Source organism: Caretta caretta, chromosome 15 (assembly GCF_965140235.1).
Source record: "Caretta caretta isolate rCarCar2 chromosome 15, rCarCar1.hap1, whole genome shotgun sequence".
Classification (NCBI taxonomy): Eukaryota; Metazoa; Chordata; order Testudines; family Cheloniidae; genus Caretta; species Caretta caretta.
In genome coordinates, this window is record NC_134220.1 from 17,054,579 (window position 1) to 17,069,499 (window position 14,921).

General features: G+C 44.4%; 1 protein-coding gene across 17 annotated transcripts in view; it reads right to left on the reverse strand.

Annotated features, from left to right (window-relative positions):
- ARVCF (ARVCF delta catenin family member) overlaps window positions 1–14,921 on the reverse strand; it is a 446,960-nt gene that overhangs the window by 237,559 nt on the left and 194,480 nt on the right. For 10 of the 17 annotated variants that reach the window (XM_048822053.2, XM_048822054.2, XM_048822055.2 and 7 more), the window contains 2 exons: window positions 8,481–8,582; window positions 1,731–1,975 (listed from right to left, as the gene is read on the reverse strand). The exons of 5 other annotated variants lie outside the window; for them this stretch is intronic. In XM_048822053.2, the coding sequence (XP_048678010.2) occupies window positions 1,731–1,946 (216 nt within the window). In that variant the 5' untranslated portion in view covers window positions 1,947–1,975; window positions 8,481–8,582. Of the gene's footprint in view, window positions 1–1,730; window positions 1,976–8,480; window positions 8,583–14,921 lie in introns of those variants that run through there. 2 more of the 17 variants (XM_048822063.2, XM_048822069.2) reach the window with 2 other exon arrangements.

Here is a 14,921-nt window from a genome sequence, read left to right on the forward strand (position 1 = left end):
CCTTAGTTGTCTCTTTTTCATAGTGAATAATCCCAGTCTTTTTAATCTCTTCTCATATGGAAGCTGTTCCATATTCTTAATAATTTTTGTTGCCCTTCTCTGTACCTTTACCAGTTCTAATAGATCTTTTTTGAGATTGTTTACTACACAGAGATCTGTCACCCACCAATGATCTACAGCCATTCAAAAATGGCTGCCTTTCAGTGGTTAGTGACAGATCCCTATATACTGTAGCATATAGCCTGTAAAGTGCTGGGTGTACCCTTCATGATGAAACGCACAGTGAATGTAAAGCTGAACACTAATGATTTACAAATGAAGCATTTCATGTCTAGCCCCCAGAGAGGCCAAGGACTGAACACACATGTAGACTGAACTCTGGTTTTTACTTATACAGGTGGTCCCTTTCGGAAGAAGGATAACTTAGGGCCTGGTTACATCAATCCTTCTATTGATTTTAATAGGAGTTGATTGGGCTTTAAAGCATAGCCATGCAGGAAAGCTCATACTGTACCTGATCTGGCACCTTTCACAAAGTCACTCAGAAAAAGCAAAGGTGCAGGTGTACCATTCTTCTAAAATGTATGCAGCATCCCCCTCTAGTGGCTAATCATCAGGATAACAACTTACAACTGCTAACAGCTAATGGAGTTACTCCTTTAGCCCAAGCAGTAAAGGCCAATTCTTTGTGACTGAATGTCCTAATTGAAAACAGATGCTAAGGATAAACAAACAGTGACTAGAGGGAGTAACATGGCAGCCATGTTTTGTACAGCCGTCTTTCACAAAATAAATTCCTCTGTATCTACCCACTGAATTTGTAAGCTACTGAACACCCAGAAAGAACTCTCTGACTTGGACAGCTTCTATGAAATACTGCCCACCAAAAATGTATTAGCATAAAGCTGTTTTGACATCACATGAACCCTACCCATGTACCGATCAATGCAAGAGTCTGGTATGATTGAAGCAAGCTCTAAAGTCCCTAGCAGATCAGGGTTTCATTATGGACCACAGCCTTCCCAATACTACTGTTTCTGCTGCATTATTTGCCACAGGCTTCCAAATCATTTGCTAGTTTAAAGAATCAGTTGGAAATACAACCAGTTTGTCACTTCACATTAAAAGAGTTAAGGAGCAAGCGGGAGGCAAAACTATGGCTGGGATTTATGAACAGACAAACATACAGATCAGAGCTTGTAACTTTAGAACAAAGTCCTTCATTTGAATAAACACGATGTGCCAAATCCTGAAGTCCTTACTCAAGGAGTAGGCTTGCAGTCCTTAACAGAGGAAATCCACCATTTTCACCCAGTCCCTGTTCTAACCAACTCCAGTTGACTTCAAAAGAAAACTTTACTTGATAATGACATCACGGTTTGGCCCTGCTTTTAAAAGCATAGTGATAGCATCACATGTAGCAAGCACATAGCTATAAGAGCCGGTGTGAAGGTCTTTATTGGGGTTTAATTATCAGAGAGCTATCATTTTTAGGAAGCATCCTTAGGGGTAAAAAGAGATGAGAGTAACATTTTATCCGAGGTGCTGTAATCCATGCTACCTCAATTAGTCAAACAAATATGCTGAGTTCAGTGTTTTTCTGTTTCGTAATACACACTATGGAATGAAATGCTGATGACAAATAAATTGGGAGAGGCTCTTTACTTTCTGGAATGGGATATTCTGGGAGGTGTGAATTCTAGTGACTGGTAAGAGAAGCAGGCTGTTACCTGCAGGACAAGTTGCTGCCACGCAGTTGCCAGTGGCTGACCATTGCCAATGTTGCACATGCTCATTCGTTCTGAGGGCTGATTAGCACGTTCAAGCTGCAAGGAGACATTGCGTCGCTCTTCTTCAAGTGCACGGGTGAGCCGCTCGAAACGAGCCTCTTGCTCTTTAACAGATGCCAAAATGCTGGCAGCAGACCTGATATCATAATCATCCATGATTGTTCTCAAATGTTCCTGCCTGTTAACTGACCAGGGCAAATGGAAAGGGTTAGGTAAAGGGGCAGGAGGGCACAGGTCAGAGGTTAAGAATAAAAAGCACATGTTAATTACTCTATTAAATAGCATTCACTCTAAGATGCAAACTCTAATTGCTCTTTGAAAAGACTTCATTTCCATCCATTGATTTGATTTTAAATTAAAAGTAATTACCCCAAGGCTTCCCTGTTTAAAAAAAATGCTCACCTTATATAGAATTATTATTTAATTCCTTTGATCTTTCTTTTAAAACTTCTGTCTCAAGAGATTTTCATGCCTCTTGCAAAACTAATTTCACTGTGCAAATAATAATGTACTTTTAAAAGGATATAAAGATAATATTACTTTTCTCTTTTTTGCTGGAAGAACATATTCTTTATAACTATTCATCTGGCATCTTTGTCTTTCACAGAATGGATGATAATAGTTAAAGCTTTCAAACAGTGAAGCTTCATGCTTCTGGACAACAAATGCCACACCCTTATTGGTTTTATACTTCATTTGTCCTAGCAACGTCACTAATTGGGTACACATTTTGAAGGATCCTTGTAAATTTAGCAAGTTGGACAAAAATATGTTCATGCTATAATGAGAGAAAGGGGTGGCAAATTATAACACAGAACATGCTTTTTAAATGCAGACTCCACAATTACAGATGAAGTTTCTTTAAGCCATGATTTCACCACCTTCTCTCAGATTGTATTACCAGGGTATTTACATGCATGATAACCAATGAGAATTTTCACACATAGCAGTCAGTCATGCAGCTGCTTGCTACTAATGTAAATGAGGAAAAACAAAAGGACACTTTCCATGGAAAATGTACAGGTTTGCTTGTCTCCACATGTTGGAAAAACACAGCAAATCAATCAAGTTTCTTTTGAGATGTCTCTGCATTGACTATGTCATTTTTAAGATGTTCTCCATAATAAGCCCTCTCAGCATGTGTGTGATGCATGAAGCTCAACTTCCCACTGATGTTGCAAATGTATAAAGTTAATGAAGAGTCAAAATATTTTGATATAAGAATTATGGACATTATGTAAAGATGCATGGTGGTTTCAATTCAATCTCTTTACTGAAACTAAACTATAATGAGTACACTATTTACAATATCTGGAACTCAGGCACTCACAAGGCAATATTATCTGCTTTCCCCACAATTCAAGCAAGTTTCCTGTCTTGTCAGAAGCTACAGTACTTAAAACAATTCTTAATAAGTCCTTTCAAAGGGCTTTATCCCATTTCTATGTGATTCAGAGGGTATAGTTACCTGCTCAACCTATAAGCCACTAGTTCCTTTTGTTATCTATCTACAAAAAACCCACCAAGTACTCTTGCAGCCCTGCAACTTATTGTTAACTCCTAAGGAGTAGCCCAAGATCCTTTTCTGTATGGAAAAGCGAAGGAATTATGCACTCTTCTTCAGTCTCGCCTGAAAAACAGAAGACCTCTACTGTCACCATAACAAGTCTAATTTCCTTCAATGGCTTGTTTCTTCTTTTTTGGCATTTCACAATAGAATCTTCATGGTATTTTGTAGACTTTGGGCTGGATTGTGTCTTCAAGGCACAACCCTGCAGTAGTGAGGTGTGGAGGGGCTCAAGTTGCAGCTGGAACCATGGAAGGAATTCTGGCTAACTCAGATCCACCAACCTTTAACAGGTTGTAGACATGCACTCTCCCCTGCAACCAACCTTCTTCACTGGCAGATGGAAGACTGCCACCACCAGCCATGCTAGTCTTACGGATTGACTGTGCTAGTCTGTAACGAGCTGCTCTGTAAGGGTGCCATGGGAAGAGAAAGTTCTTTGTTCCCTCTCCCACATCCCTTCTGCACCCATGCAGAACTAAGGGATATGTAAACATTCAAAGTCTGCATTAATACTGCAGTGTATGAACTGAAGAACACCGAGGAATACCATATGCAGAAAGCAGCAAATCATTCCTTTCTCCTACTTCTATTAAATGCTGTCAAATTGCGATACAGTAGCAGAGGTTAGGTTGATATGCAGTGCACTTGCTGCATGGAGAACAAGGTTTGTGTAACTCTATTCTGTAGCTGTACTGTTTATTTCCTCTTCCTACTTGTAGGGCTTCTCATCTGTTAGGAATGAATTTCCCCTGGTTGTTGTCTGCAGCCCTCACTTTTCTAATCTCCCATCATTGCAGAGCAGTTTGGTTCTATCCTTTATTTGGTACCCCTCTAATTTTGGAGTCATCCACAAGTTTGATCATGGCTGAATTTATATCAAAGGAACACCTGGCAGAGACAAACCAGGGTGCAGACAAGCGTCTTATTAATTTATTGATCCAAAAATCCTCTGGAAATCTTAAGAGTCCTGAACTTGCGTCCCTATGGAGAAAAAAATCACTGTTTGAAAACTGACAGATACCTCCCCACTGTTAGCAGCTCTTCAGACCCCCTGGGAGTGGTTCGTGGACTGTACAGTGGTCCGCAGACTATAAATAGAGATCTGCCATATGTGATTTTAACAGGAGGAAAATAGATGTGATGAGTTGAAGTCCTGGTGTCACCTCTCCAAATGTTCCCCTACATTCCTCAACTCAAGAGCAGGTTGAAGCTGAGTTCCTGTGGAAAACTCCTCATTGTTTTTGTGGAAAACTCAGTACTACAAAGCTTACCCTGCTTCCTCTAATAGCCTCTAAGAGGAAGCACAGTAAACTCAAGATCTTTCTGAAGCAGAGCCTCTAGCAGATGAACCTACCATGAATTAAAGCTCATTCAAAATTTAGAGATTCAGAAAAGTAATGGTTTTGAGTGATCAACAAGCATCTCTCTTGGCCTGAGCTAACAAAGCTTTCTCCAGAACACCTGTTTCTATTATCTCTGTGGTACTCTGGAAATATTCCTATAAGATGCTTCCATAGTCTAACTACAAAAAGGGAATTAGTTGGGAGTGAGGTGAAGGAGAGGACACCAAAATGGGGTATAAATTACTTTAAACAAATTACAAATCTACTTTCCCCTAGCAGTATAAAAATAAAATGCTAGAGAGTTCACACTGTCTTTCTCCTTAGGAACATCTAACAACAAAAGTCTGAAAAATGAAGAGTCCTGCCTGCCCCTCCTCCCCCCAACTGATGACTTGAAGCAGCGGTGTCATTAATACAAAGGAAAAAGACATGGCTGATCACTGAGCTGCTGTACACTTTTCAAGCCATGCTCTGAGAACACGTGACAAAGATTCCCCTTCAGAAAATCCTTGAATAAATGTAAATGGCTGCTAATGCCACGCAACTGAAAACCTCTCCCCATCTGCAAAAATGAGATGATATAAATAATATCAATCTCTAGAGTATCCTATAGCTCTCCATGAAGGAAATAACATGTGAGCCTCTTTGCAACCATAGATATTGTGTTTCTTTTCTTTGTGCAAAGAGAAACACAGGCAGAAAATAAATGCACAATTAGTGACCATAAAAATTCTGACTGCTAGGCAGAAACAGCAGCAGAATCACTAAATGCCTTTTAAGAACGGTTGGACAAAGACTGACATATGCATTTCAAATGATTTATTAGTAGATAAATACTTGCTTTCTGTTGATTGCATTTCCAATTATTTACCTAGTGTTTGAACAATTTACACTATCAGCAGTCTTTTCTAGAAAAAAAAAGTACTGACTCATGAAGTTAGTTAGGCAGCCTGCCACTTGCAATTTGCTACCATTTGTAAATAAATTAATGTGTGCTGGAAAACCCTATAAATAAATGAAAAATATTTAAACTATAGCAGCCAGGTAAAGATTATTCCTTGTGCTGCAATTCTAGAGACTTACTTTAAACACAGCAAACAACTGCACAAAGAGTGTCAAAGGCTATGCTGACAAAAGCAAATCTATTTTGTCCTACCTATGTGATTCTAAATGTCCTATTATGTTGTATTACAGCTAGAATACAGACTAGCAGTAAATTGATCTGTCTTTTCTGATTGCTCATATTTAGAATCAATGCACCAAGCTGCCTCATATGGGTCAACATAAGCAAAAACTAGTTGTTTAAGTCAGCGGTTCTCAACAGGGGGTCCCTGGCCCCCAGGGGGGTCCACAAACCATTTCAGGGGTCGCGGGGCCCCACGCGAAAACCCACAGCCCCAGCACCTCTTGCAGGGATGAAGCCAGGAGCCACGGGATTGAAGCCCTGATTCCCGGCGATCCCTGTGGGGTCAAAGCTGGGAACAGGAGGGCTGAATTCCGGAGCCCTGAGCCCCGGTGCTCCCCCCGGGGCAGAAGCCCTGAGCCTATAGGCAGAGTTGGGGGACACAGAGGTGTTCACCCACCCCAAACTACAGTGCAAGAGCAGGGAAGACCCGGGGCACTCCACCCTCATTCTCCACCTCTTTCTCTCCCCGTCCCCTGGCCAGGTCGGAGACCGGAAGCCAGAGCTGGGCAGTGCGGGACAGCTGCTGCTCTGGCTGGTGCCACGGAGCAGACAGCCACGGTGTTCCCTCATCTCCCGCTGCTGCAGGGGGTTGAAGCTGCTCCCCAGCTCCCAGCCCCCTTTGCTCATGCAGCCGGTAAAAGCCATCTGGGCGGGGGGACCCGGCTCTGTGGCTGGCAGAGCCCTCAGGGAGCATCTACCACAGGGGGAGCCCTCCTGGCACACACCCCTAGCTACCCAACCTCTGTACCCTGAGCTACCCCTCTGTCTGCACACAGCCCTTAGGTACCCCCTTCTCTGCACCCTGAGCTACCCCCTGCCCGCACACAGCCCCTAGCTACCCCCCTTCCCTCATGCAACCCCTAGCTACCCTGCACCCTGAGCTGTTTTCAAACTTTTTAAGCTGAGCCCCCCACCTTTGAGTTACAATTTTTGGTTGCGACCCCTCCCCCACAACCCAGACAGGGGGTGGCCTGCTGAGGTGAGTCAGGGGGTGGAGGTGGCGCTCCCTCCCCAGATCCCGTGCAGAGCTGGCTCGACCCCTGCTGTCCCCTGCCCACCCAAAATAGACATCAAACTACACCTATGCCTGAGACCTCCTCTCCACCTCCCAGCCCAGAGCCCTGAGCCACCCTCCCCCTGCCACTCCCCAGCGGGGCCCTGGAGATTTTGGAGCATGTTGTGGGGAGCCTCAGAAAGAAAAAGGTTGAGAACCCCTGGTTTAAGTGATCACTTAGGGTGAAATTCCCCCTGATGCAAAGGACCGGCAAAAGAGCTATGCACCACTTACATCCAACTCATGCCCTGTTTTACGGTATGTAACTTTTGAGATTTATGGACTGCACAGGCCTTTTGCTAGTCTTCTGCAAAGGGGAGATTTGTCCCTAAGAATTTTGTCCTACGAAGAGTCAACGTGCTAGTGAGCAGTCCTCTGTGTTTGTTCAGGATTTGTGCAGAGACTTCCAGATTCTCTCTCTTTTGTGTACATATCTCTGCACTGTGCTCAGCAATGTGAGTAAAGCCCTAATTGTTCACTGAATTGTGCATTCTGGACTAATGGGAGAGTGGGTCTGGTGGGGGTGGAGGAAGGGTATTGCCTGGGGTTTTCAAAAGAGCCTGAGGGAGCGAGGCACTGATCTCTAGGAGTATGTCTACACTGCAGCTGGGAGCCAGCCTCCCAGCCCTAGGTAGACTCCTGTGCTAGCAGACCATGAGCTAGCATGCTAAGAAATAGCGGTGTGGTCACTTAAAACTCCAGCAGAGACTTGGGCTAAGCACCCAAACTCAGACCCAGGGGGTCGGGCGGGCTTGGGATCCTGAGCTGCTGCCCAAGCTGCAACGTCCACACTGCTGTTTTCAGTACACTAGCTTGAGCCCTGCCAGCATGAGTCTGTCTACCCATATAAGAGACTCACTTCCAGTTACAATGGAGACATACCCTAACTGAAATTCAGTGGGGGCACCTAACTCCCTTACATTGCTTTGAAAATCCTAGCCTAAACACTCCAGTCAATGCAGGTATAGGATTCACAGTTATTCCTCCTGCGAATGAAGAATAGTGGGTACTTGAGCGAGCTGCAGTTAGAAACAGAGCAGGGTCTGCCAGTTGGTGGCAGAGATGTGTCAGAACCTTCTCAGGAAAAGGTGCTTCTCAGAGAGCTCCTCAGTATCCCATGGCATGTGACCATTTTCTTGTGTGCCCAGTAGCCTGCATAGCCTGTTCACCTCATGAATAACAACATACTCAGCCCCTCTGATGGTTTGCTGCTGCTCTCACAATCCAGTTTGCATCCAAGCAGGAACGAGTCCTACTAACAGGGAATACTGCTGTGGGAAGTAACAAGAAGTATCCTGAATATAGGCAAATAAGAGAAAGCAAAACAGAACGTGATATGTATGTGTATGTATGGGCATAGTAGCTACGTGCATCTGAAGGAGAGAAAGAATAACATAACAGAAAACTGGGATTGAAAAAGTCTGTTGATTCACAGTTTATTTGCTAAAAGTTGCCAGAGTACACAAGCAGCATTAGAGTGAATGCTATCTCCCATGCAACATTAGAAATCATGCAATGAAAACCAAGCAATACACACCTAGTAGAGTATTAGGGTCTGAATGTTAAAGATGCTGTAACATCACCCACTAAGACTAGAAAAGTGTAGAGAAAGCAGGACAGCAGCCTCAAGCAGAATCAGCTACAATAGAAGGAAGGAGAAGAAAAGTTAGTTATTGAGGCATTAGTGCTCCAAGAGCCTCTTTCTAAACATGGTCATTCCAAATGTCCTCCTTTCCATATGGAATGAATGTCACAGTTTATATATATATATATATTTACATATTTAGCATTTAAATATATATATATATATATATATATATATATATAGCATTTTCTGCATAACTCAGAAGAAAAAGAGAAACCACATTTATAGAAGCTAATCCTGACAGCCAGATTGGCCAACATGTTGTCAATGGAAATACTTACTTGTTACTGGAGAAATTTATTGCTAGTGTCTTACATGGGCTGAAAATTCTGGAACTCAGGATTCAGAAACTTGTACAACTTGACATTATGTCCAAAGTGTTCAAAACATGGGGGTCTAATGTCAGGCACTCAGAGTCATATTTAGGCACTTGAGTTACCCAATTTTCAGAAGTGTAAATATCCCACCTCCAAGTTGAGTTCTACGAGGATGGGGATGCTCAGCAACAATGGAAAACAAAAAACACCAGGCCATTTATTTAGGTGCTTACCTTTAGGCACCCATGTTGGAAATTTAACCCAACATAACATCCACTGATGTTGGTCAAGTTTTATGATACACACTATGCTACAGCCTGCAACCACAAACTACCTTGATCTGTTTAAAGTAACCACCTGAACTTCAGTCCTACAGGGAACCTGAATGAAGGCAGATCTTTGGAGCTAACAAGCTACATGTAGCTCAAAGAATCTCTAATCTGCTCTTTATAAAATTCTCCCTGTAGGAGGATTCAGTGCTGAAACTCCTTTGGGTCAAGGGTTACAAGTTTGCTACAGTATAATCCCAGTGAAGATAACAGAAAATCCATCTCACTCAAATAAGTAGTTTTCCTTAAAATGATGGAAGTTCAACACTAGTGATCAACAGCTCATCAGAAAGGGCACAAATGACCTAAGATGCAGACAAAGATGAAAGTAATGAGATGGGGCAAAAGGTGAGCCCACAAAGTATAGACTATGAGGAACAAACTCAGCAGAATTCAGCCTGTGCGTATGAAAAGAGCATTTTACAAAACCAATATATAATGTATGTGATGAACTCCAAGTTAACAGCTTTTCAGAACTTGGAGGGGGAATCTAGCTGGAGGCTGGCTCCACTCACTGTCGTCGCTCTGGTTGACTGCGTTCTAATTTGACCCTTAAGCGACAATCCCCACCCATGAATAGCAATGAGAAATTCACAAAGAAAGCTATTTCAATATAGCTCTCTCATAGGCATAGGCTGACATATTGTGTTGGTGTCAAAAGAAACAAAAAGGCTGGTTAGGGTTTTTTTGTTACTGGGGATAGAAGCAGTCTGTGAAACAAGCCTTCAACAGGGGAAGGAACAAGGGCAGTGGAAGTGCTAACAGGAAGACTAAGCAGACACTTCCTTGGGAAGGAACTTTGGATTTTTTTTACAGTTTGTATTGCATGGATAAGTCAACAAAGCTTGCAGCTCACCAGTTTCATTATTGCCAGCAGGAAAAATAAAGTTTCAATACAAGACGTTCAAGATTTCTACAATCAGAAGGTTCAAAGGTTCTTTAATTCAGTCAGTGGCAATTTAATAGTTAGGTATGAGATACCACTGGTTTCCCAGTGAGTTTTAAAATTAATTTTTCCCTAATAAACCTCACAAATTAAAGGCAGAGAAATCACATATTAACTCATGAAAAGCTGCAATGGCTAGATAAACAGAATTAGTGTAACATATAAACATGCTTACACGTTCTTACACAAAGGGAGCCTGTCTAGTGGATAAAGCAGGGGGCTGGGAACCAGGATTCTTGGGTTTTATTCGCACTTCACCCACACACAGGCTGTGAAAACTTGGGTAAATTACTCAGCCTACTTATCTGTGCATCAGTTTGTCTGAGAATAATAGTAACTAGCTTACTGACACCTTCTTCAGAAGACAGAATTCACATTTACAAAAGCACTTTGAGGTCGCTGGATGAAAAAGGCACTGTATAATCTTAGCCTTTTGATGAATTGTAATATAGAAATTAAGAACAATTTCTGTACATCACTTAGTCCATCCCCTGCCAAAACAAGATTGTCCTGTATATCAAGGGTTCTCAACCTCCTTCTTTCTGAGGCCCCCCCAATATGCTATTAAAAACTCCAGGGCCCAGCGGGGGCGGGGGGGCCCTCGGGGCAGGGTCCTTGGGCATAGACATAGTTTGATGTCTATTGCGGGGGTGGGAGGGCCGGGCAGGAGCCAGCGGGGCTCGAGCCAGCTCTGCACAGTGGGGTCCAGAGAGGGAATGCCACCTCCACCCCCGATTCACCTCAGCAGGCCACCCACCTGTCTGGGTTGGGGGGTGGGGGGCACAACCAAAAATTATAACTCAAAGGTGGGGGGCTTAGCTTAAAATCTTTGAAAACAGCTCAGGGTGCAGGCAGGGGGGTAGCTAGGGGCTGTATGCAGATGGGGTAGCTCAAGATGCAGGGAGGGGATAGCTGGGGCTGTGTGCGGGCAGGGGGGTAGCTCAGGGTGCAGGGAGAGGGTAGCTGTGGCTGTGCGGGCAGGGTGATAGTTCAGAATGCAGGGAGGGGGTAGCTCAGTGTGCAGGGAGAATGTAGCTTATGGTGCAGGGCGGGGGTTAGCTAGGCAGTGGTGCTGGAATGCCTTTTATAGTGGGGGTGCTGAAAGCCAGCAAAACTATCCCCAAACTTTTTACCTTGTGCCTCCCCTTCCCCCATCAGCTGAGGCCAGGAGCAGGGCCATGTCTCCAGGAGCGGGGGGACATGGACAGGGATAAGGGGGCCGAGGCTGGGGCAGGTTTGTGGCCAGTAGCAGCCCCCCATACCTCTTCTTCCCGCGCCTATGTAGCTAGGGGCTGTGTGCAGGCATGGGGGTAGCTCAGGGCACAGGGACAACATAGCTCAGGGTATAGGGAAGGTGTAGCTAGGGGCTGTGTGCAGGCATCGGGGTAGCTCAAGGTGCAGGGAGGGGTAGCTGGGGTTGTGTGTGGGCATGGGGGTAGCTCAGGGCACAGGGAGAGCGGAAGCTCAGGGTGCAGGGGCTGTGTGCCGAGAGGGCTCTCCTGCGGTCCCTGTTCCCCAATGGCTCTGCCAGCCATGAAGCCAGGTCCCCGGCCCAGACAGATCTTACCTTCATGTCCCCAACTCTGTCCATGTGCTCAGGGTTTCTGCTCCCTGGAGAGCACCAGGGCTTGGGGCTCTGGGATTCAGCTCCATGCCTCCCAGCTCCAGCCCCCAGGGGGCGCTGGAGATTGGGGCTTGTTGAGCCCCACGCCTCCCAGCTTCAGCCCCACGGGGGCGCCACAGATTGGGGCTTCAAACTTTGCTCCTGACTTCAGCCCTGTGGGGGTGCTGCAGCTCGGGCTCTTGAAAGAGCTCGCGGACCCCTGGTTGAGAACCGCTGCTGTATATAATATATTACCCAGTGCAGTTTTAAAAGACACTAACCACAGACATTGAACTATTTCTCTTGGGAAATTATTCCACAATCCAATAGCGCTTACCCCTCCCTCCCGTTTTTCAGACTAAATTTTCTTTCATGCCATTTAATTCCAGCGCATCTTAAGGCTTGTCTACACATAAAAGATGTATATATTTAATCATACTGGTATAGTTAAAGCAGTACAACCTCCCTAGTTCTACCAGTACAGAAGTGCTTATGCTGGTATAGCTTATTCTTGTACAACAATATACTAACTAAACTATACTAACATAAGGCACCTTTCTACCATTGTAACTGCATGCACACTAAGAACTGTACCAGCATAACTATTTCAGTTAAAAAAAAATATACAGCCCTAACCAAAATAGTTGGATTGATACAATTTTAAAGTGTAGATCACACCTTATTTATACTCTCAGGAATACCATAACAATTTATATCTTTTCTTAATATTTACACATTTTATGCAGGACTCTGACTGAGCTGGTACATCATACCAGCACCTCTCTGAAGTTGAGATCTTGTTCTCCAGAATCTCAACGTTCATGAAAACATACAAAAACAACATAAAATAAAAGCTTTGTTATTCAGCATGTTGAGGGAATGCGGGGTGCCGGTAAGTAAAAAATTCCAGTTAACTAAGAGGGAGGGAATTTGGGGGCAGAAGGGAGCTCGGGCTGGGGCGTGGGAGAGGGTGCGGGGCACCAGCTCTGGGAGGGAGTTTGGGTGTGGGAGAGGGTTTGGGGTAGGGTGTTGGGGCATGGGAGGGCTTTTGGTGTGCCAGATCCAGGTGGCGCTCACCTTAGGTGGCTCCCCACAAGCAGCAACATGTCCCTGCTGCTCCTAGGCAGAGGCTGCGGTCCCTGGCCAATGGGAGCTGCGGAGCCAGTGCTCGGGGCAGGGTGGGGGCAGCACATGGAGCCCCCATGGCCGTTCCTCTGCCTAGGAACAGCAGGGTCATGTCGCCGCTTGGTTAGAGTATTGAACCTATGTAGTGGGGAAAAGGCTTTGGCCTCCACTGCATCTAGACAGGCTCCTATGAATTCCACATATTGTACTGGAGTCAGAGTCAATTTTTGAGTGTTCAGTTGTAGTCTTCTGCATGGCTGATGGGGTGTCATCTAAGGAGTATGCTTTGAGTAGGCAATCATCTAGAAACAGATATATCATGATTCCTAATTTGCAAAGACAGGACCTAATTTACCACAGATAGGACCTTTTGAGAACATACTGGGTGTGCACAATAGGCCAAATGGAAGCACTCTGTATTGAAAATGGTCTTGACCCAGGGTGAATCTCAGGAACCTCCTGTGGGTTGGTTGAACTGAGATATGAAAATAGGCATCTTGTAGGTTGAGGGCCGAGAACCAGTCTCCCTGGTCCAGCAATGGAATTACTGCTGCTAATGTGAACATCTTGAATCTTTGTGCCTTTACATATTTGTTTAGTGATCTCAAATCCAAAATGGGTCTCCATCTTCTGTTTTTTTGTTTTGGTATCAGGAAGTATTTGGAGTAGAAACCCTTCCCTCTGTGGTATCATGGCAGGTGTTTGCCAGATGATTTTGGATGGGTCCAGTCGGGCCTCGTTGATCAGGAAGAGTAGCATATGAGCTGATGAGGACACATGGAGAATGTCTAGCAGCTTTTGTTGCAACTTCTTTACTTCAAGGGATATCTAAAGATAGTTTGCCACTCTCTTGGTGAGGTCTTGAAATTGTTTGAAGTCCTTTGCCTTACTTGGTGGAGTAAGCATAATGGCTTCAGTCTGGAGAGGATGATGAAATGTTTGTTGCTGGAATAATTTATTTATCCAGTCTTGCTTCCTGTTCCTCAAAAGTCTCCTCTTGGGGATCAGGATCTAGAAAGGGAAGCTGAGGGAGATCATTTTCCTCTATCCCTATGTGAGACATTCGAGAGCCTAGAGAACTAGTGTCTATAGGCTGCCCACGGGTCCCAATACGGTCACTGGGTGGTACTCAAGGGTGTGCATTATCTGATTACAATATGACCACATAAAGCATTGTTTCAACCACTGTTATATATTTGCACCAAATCTTGTACAAAGGTTGTCAAGTGAGGTGTCTATGAAAAGGTTATGATTTGCTGGTTATGATTATGCTATATGTATGCATGTATCATTTTTGTATTTGAAGTTATAAGTATTGGCTCTGTACCTGGATTTCAAATGTTGGCTCCTACGGTACCACCCACAAGGTAGCTAGCCAGCACATCTTGGAGGGACCATTCAAATTAAGTGTCTCATCAAAAAACACTTGGTTGACAATGGACCATGGGAGATGCCCACCTACACTGAGTGGACTGTCATGTAAATGTGCTGTTTGGAGTGTAGGTAATGGCTTCCTGCAGTGACTGAGCAAAATTGGGCATGAATATGTGACTTGCCCATGTGACTCCAAACTCCATCTTGTTGCTGTAATTTTCCACAGTAAGAACAATGGGATGCCCTCCACATGGGCAAAAGCTATAAAAGGTCCTTGAAACACCTCCATTTTGTCTTCAATCCTGCTTCTTACCTCTGGAGGAACTTTGCTACAAACTGAAGCTCTGACTGAATGACCCATCCAAGCTGTGGATGTTTTCCAGAGACTTGACTTAAGCCAGAAGTTTATTTCATCATGATGTGACAAAGTGGGACTGTTCTTAATGTTTCCTCTGAATTCTGTAGGGGTGCCTCAGTTTCCCCTATGCATTTCTTAGGTCTCTAGGTGGTGGGATAAGAGGGTGTAATTGTTGCAGAGCAAAGGGCCAGTGTACATAAATGGCCAACACTCTGTCTCCTGGCAACTGATGGCCTGGGCCCTTCCCCCCTGCAAGGTGATAGCTAAAGGTGTTGGAGAAC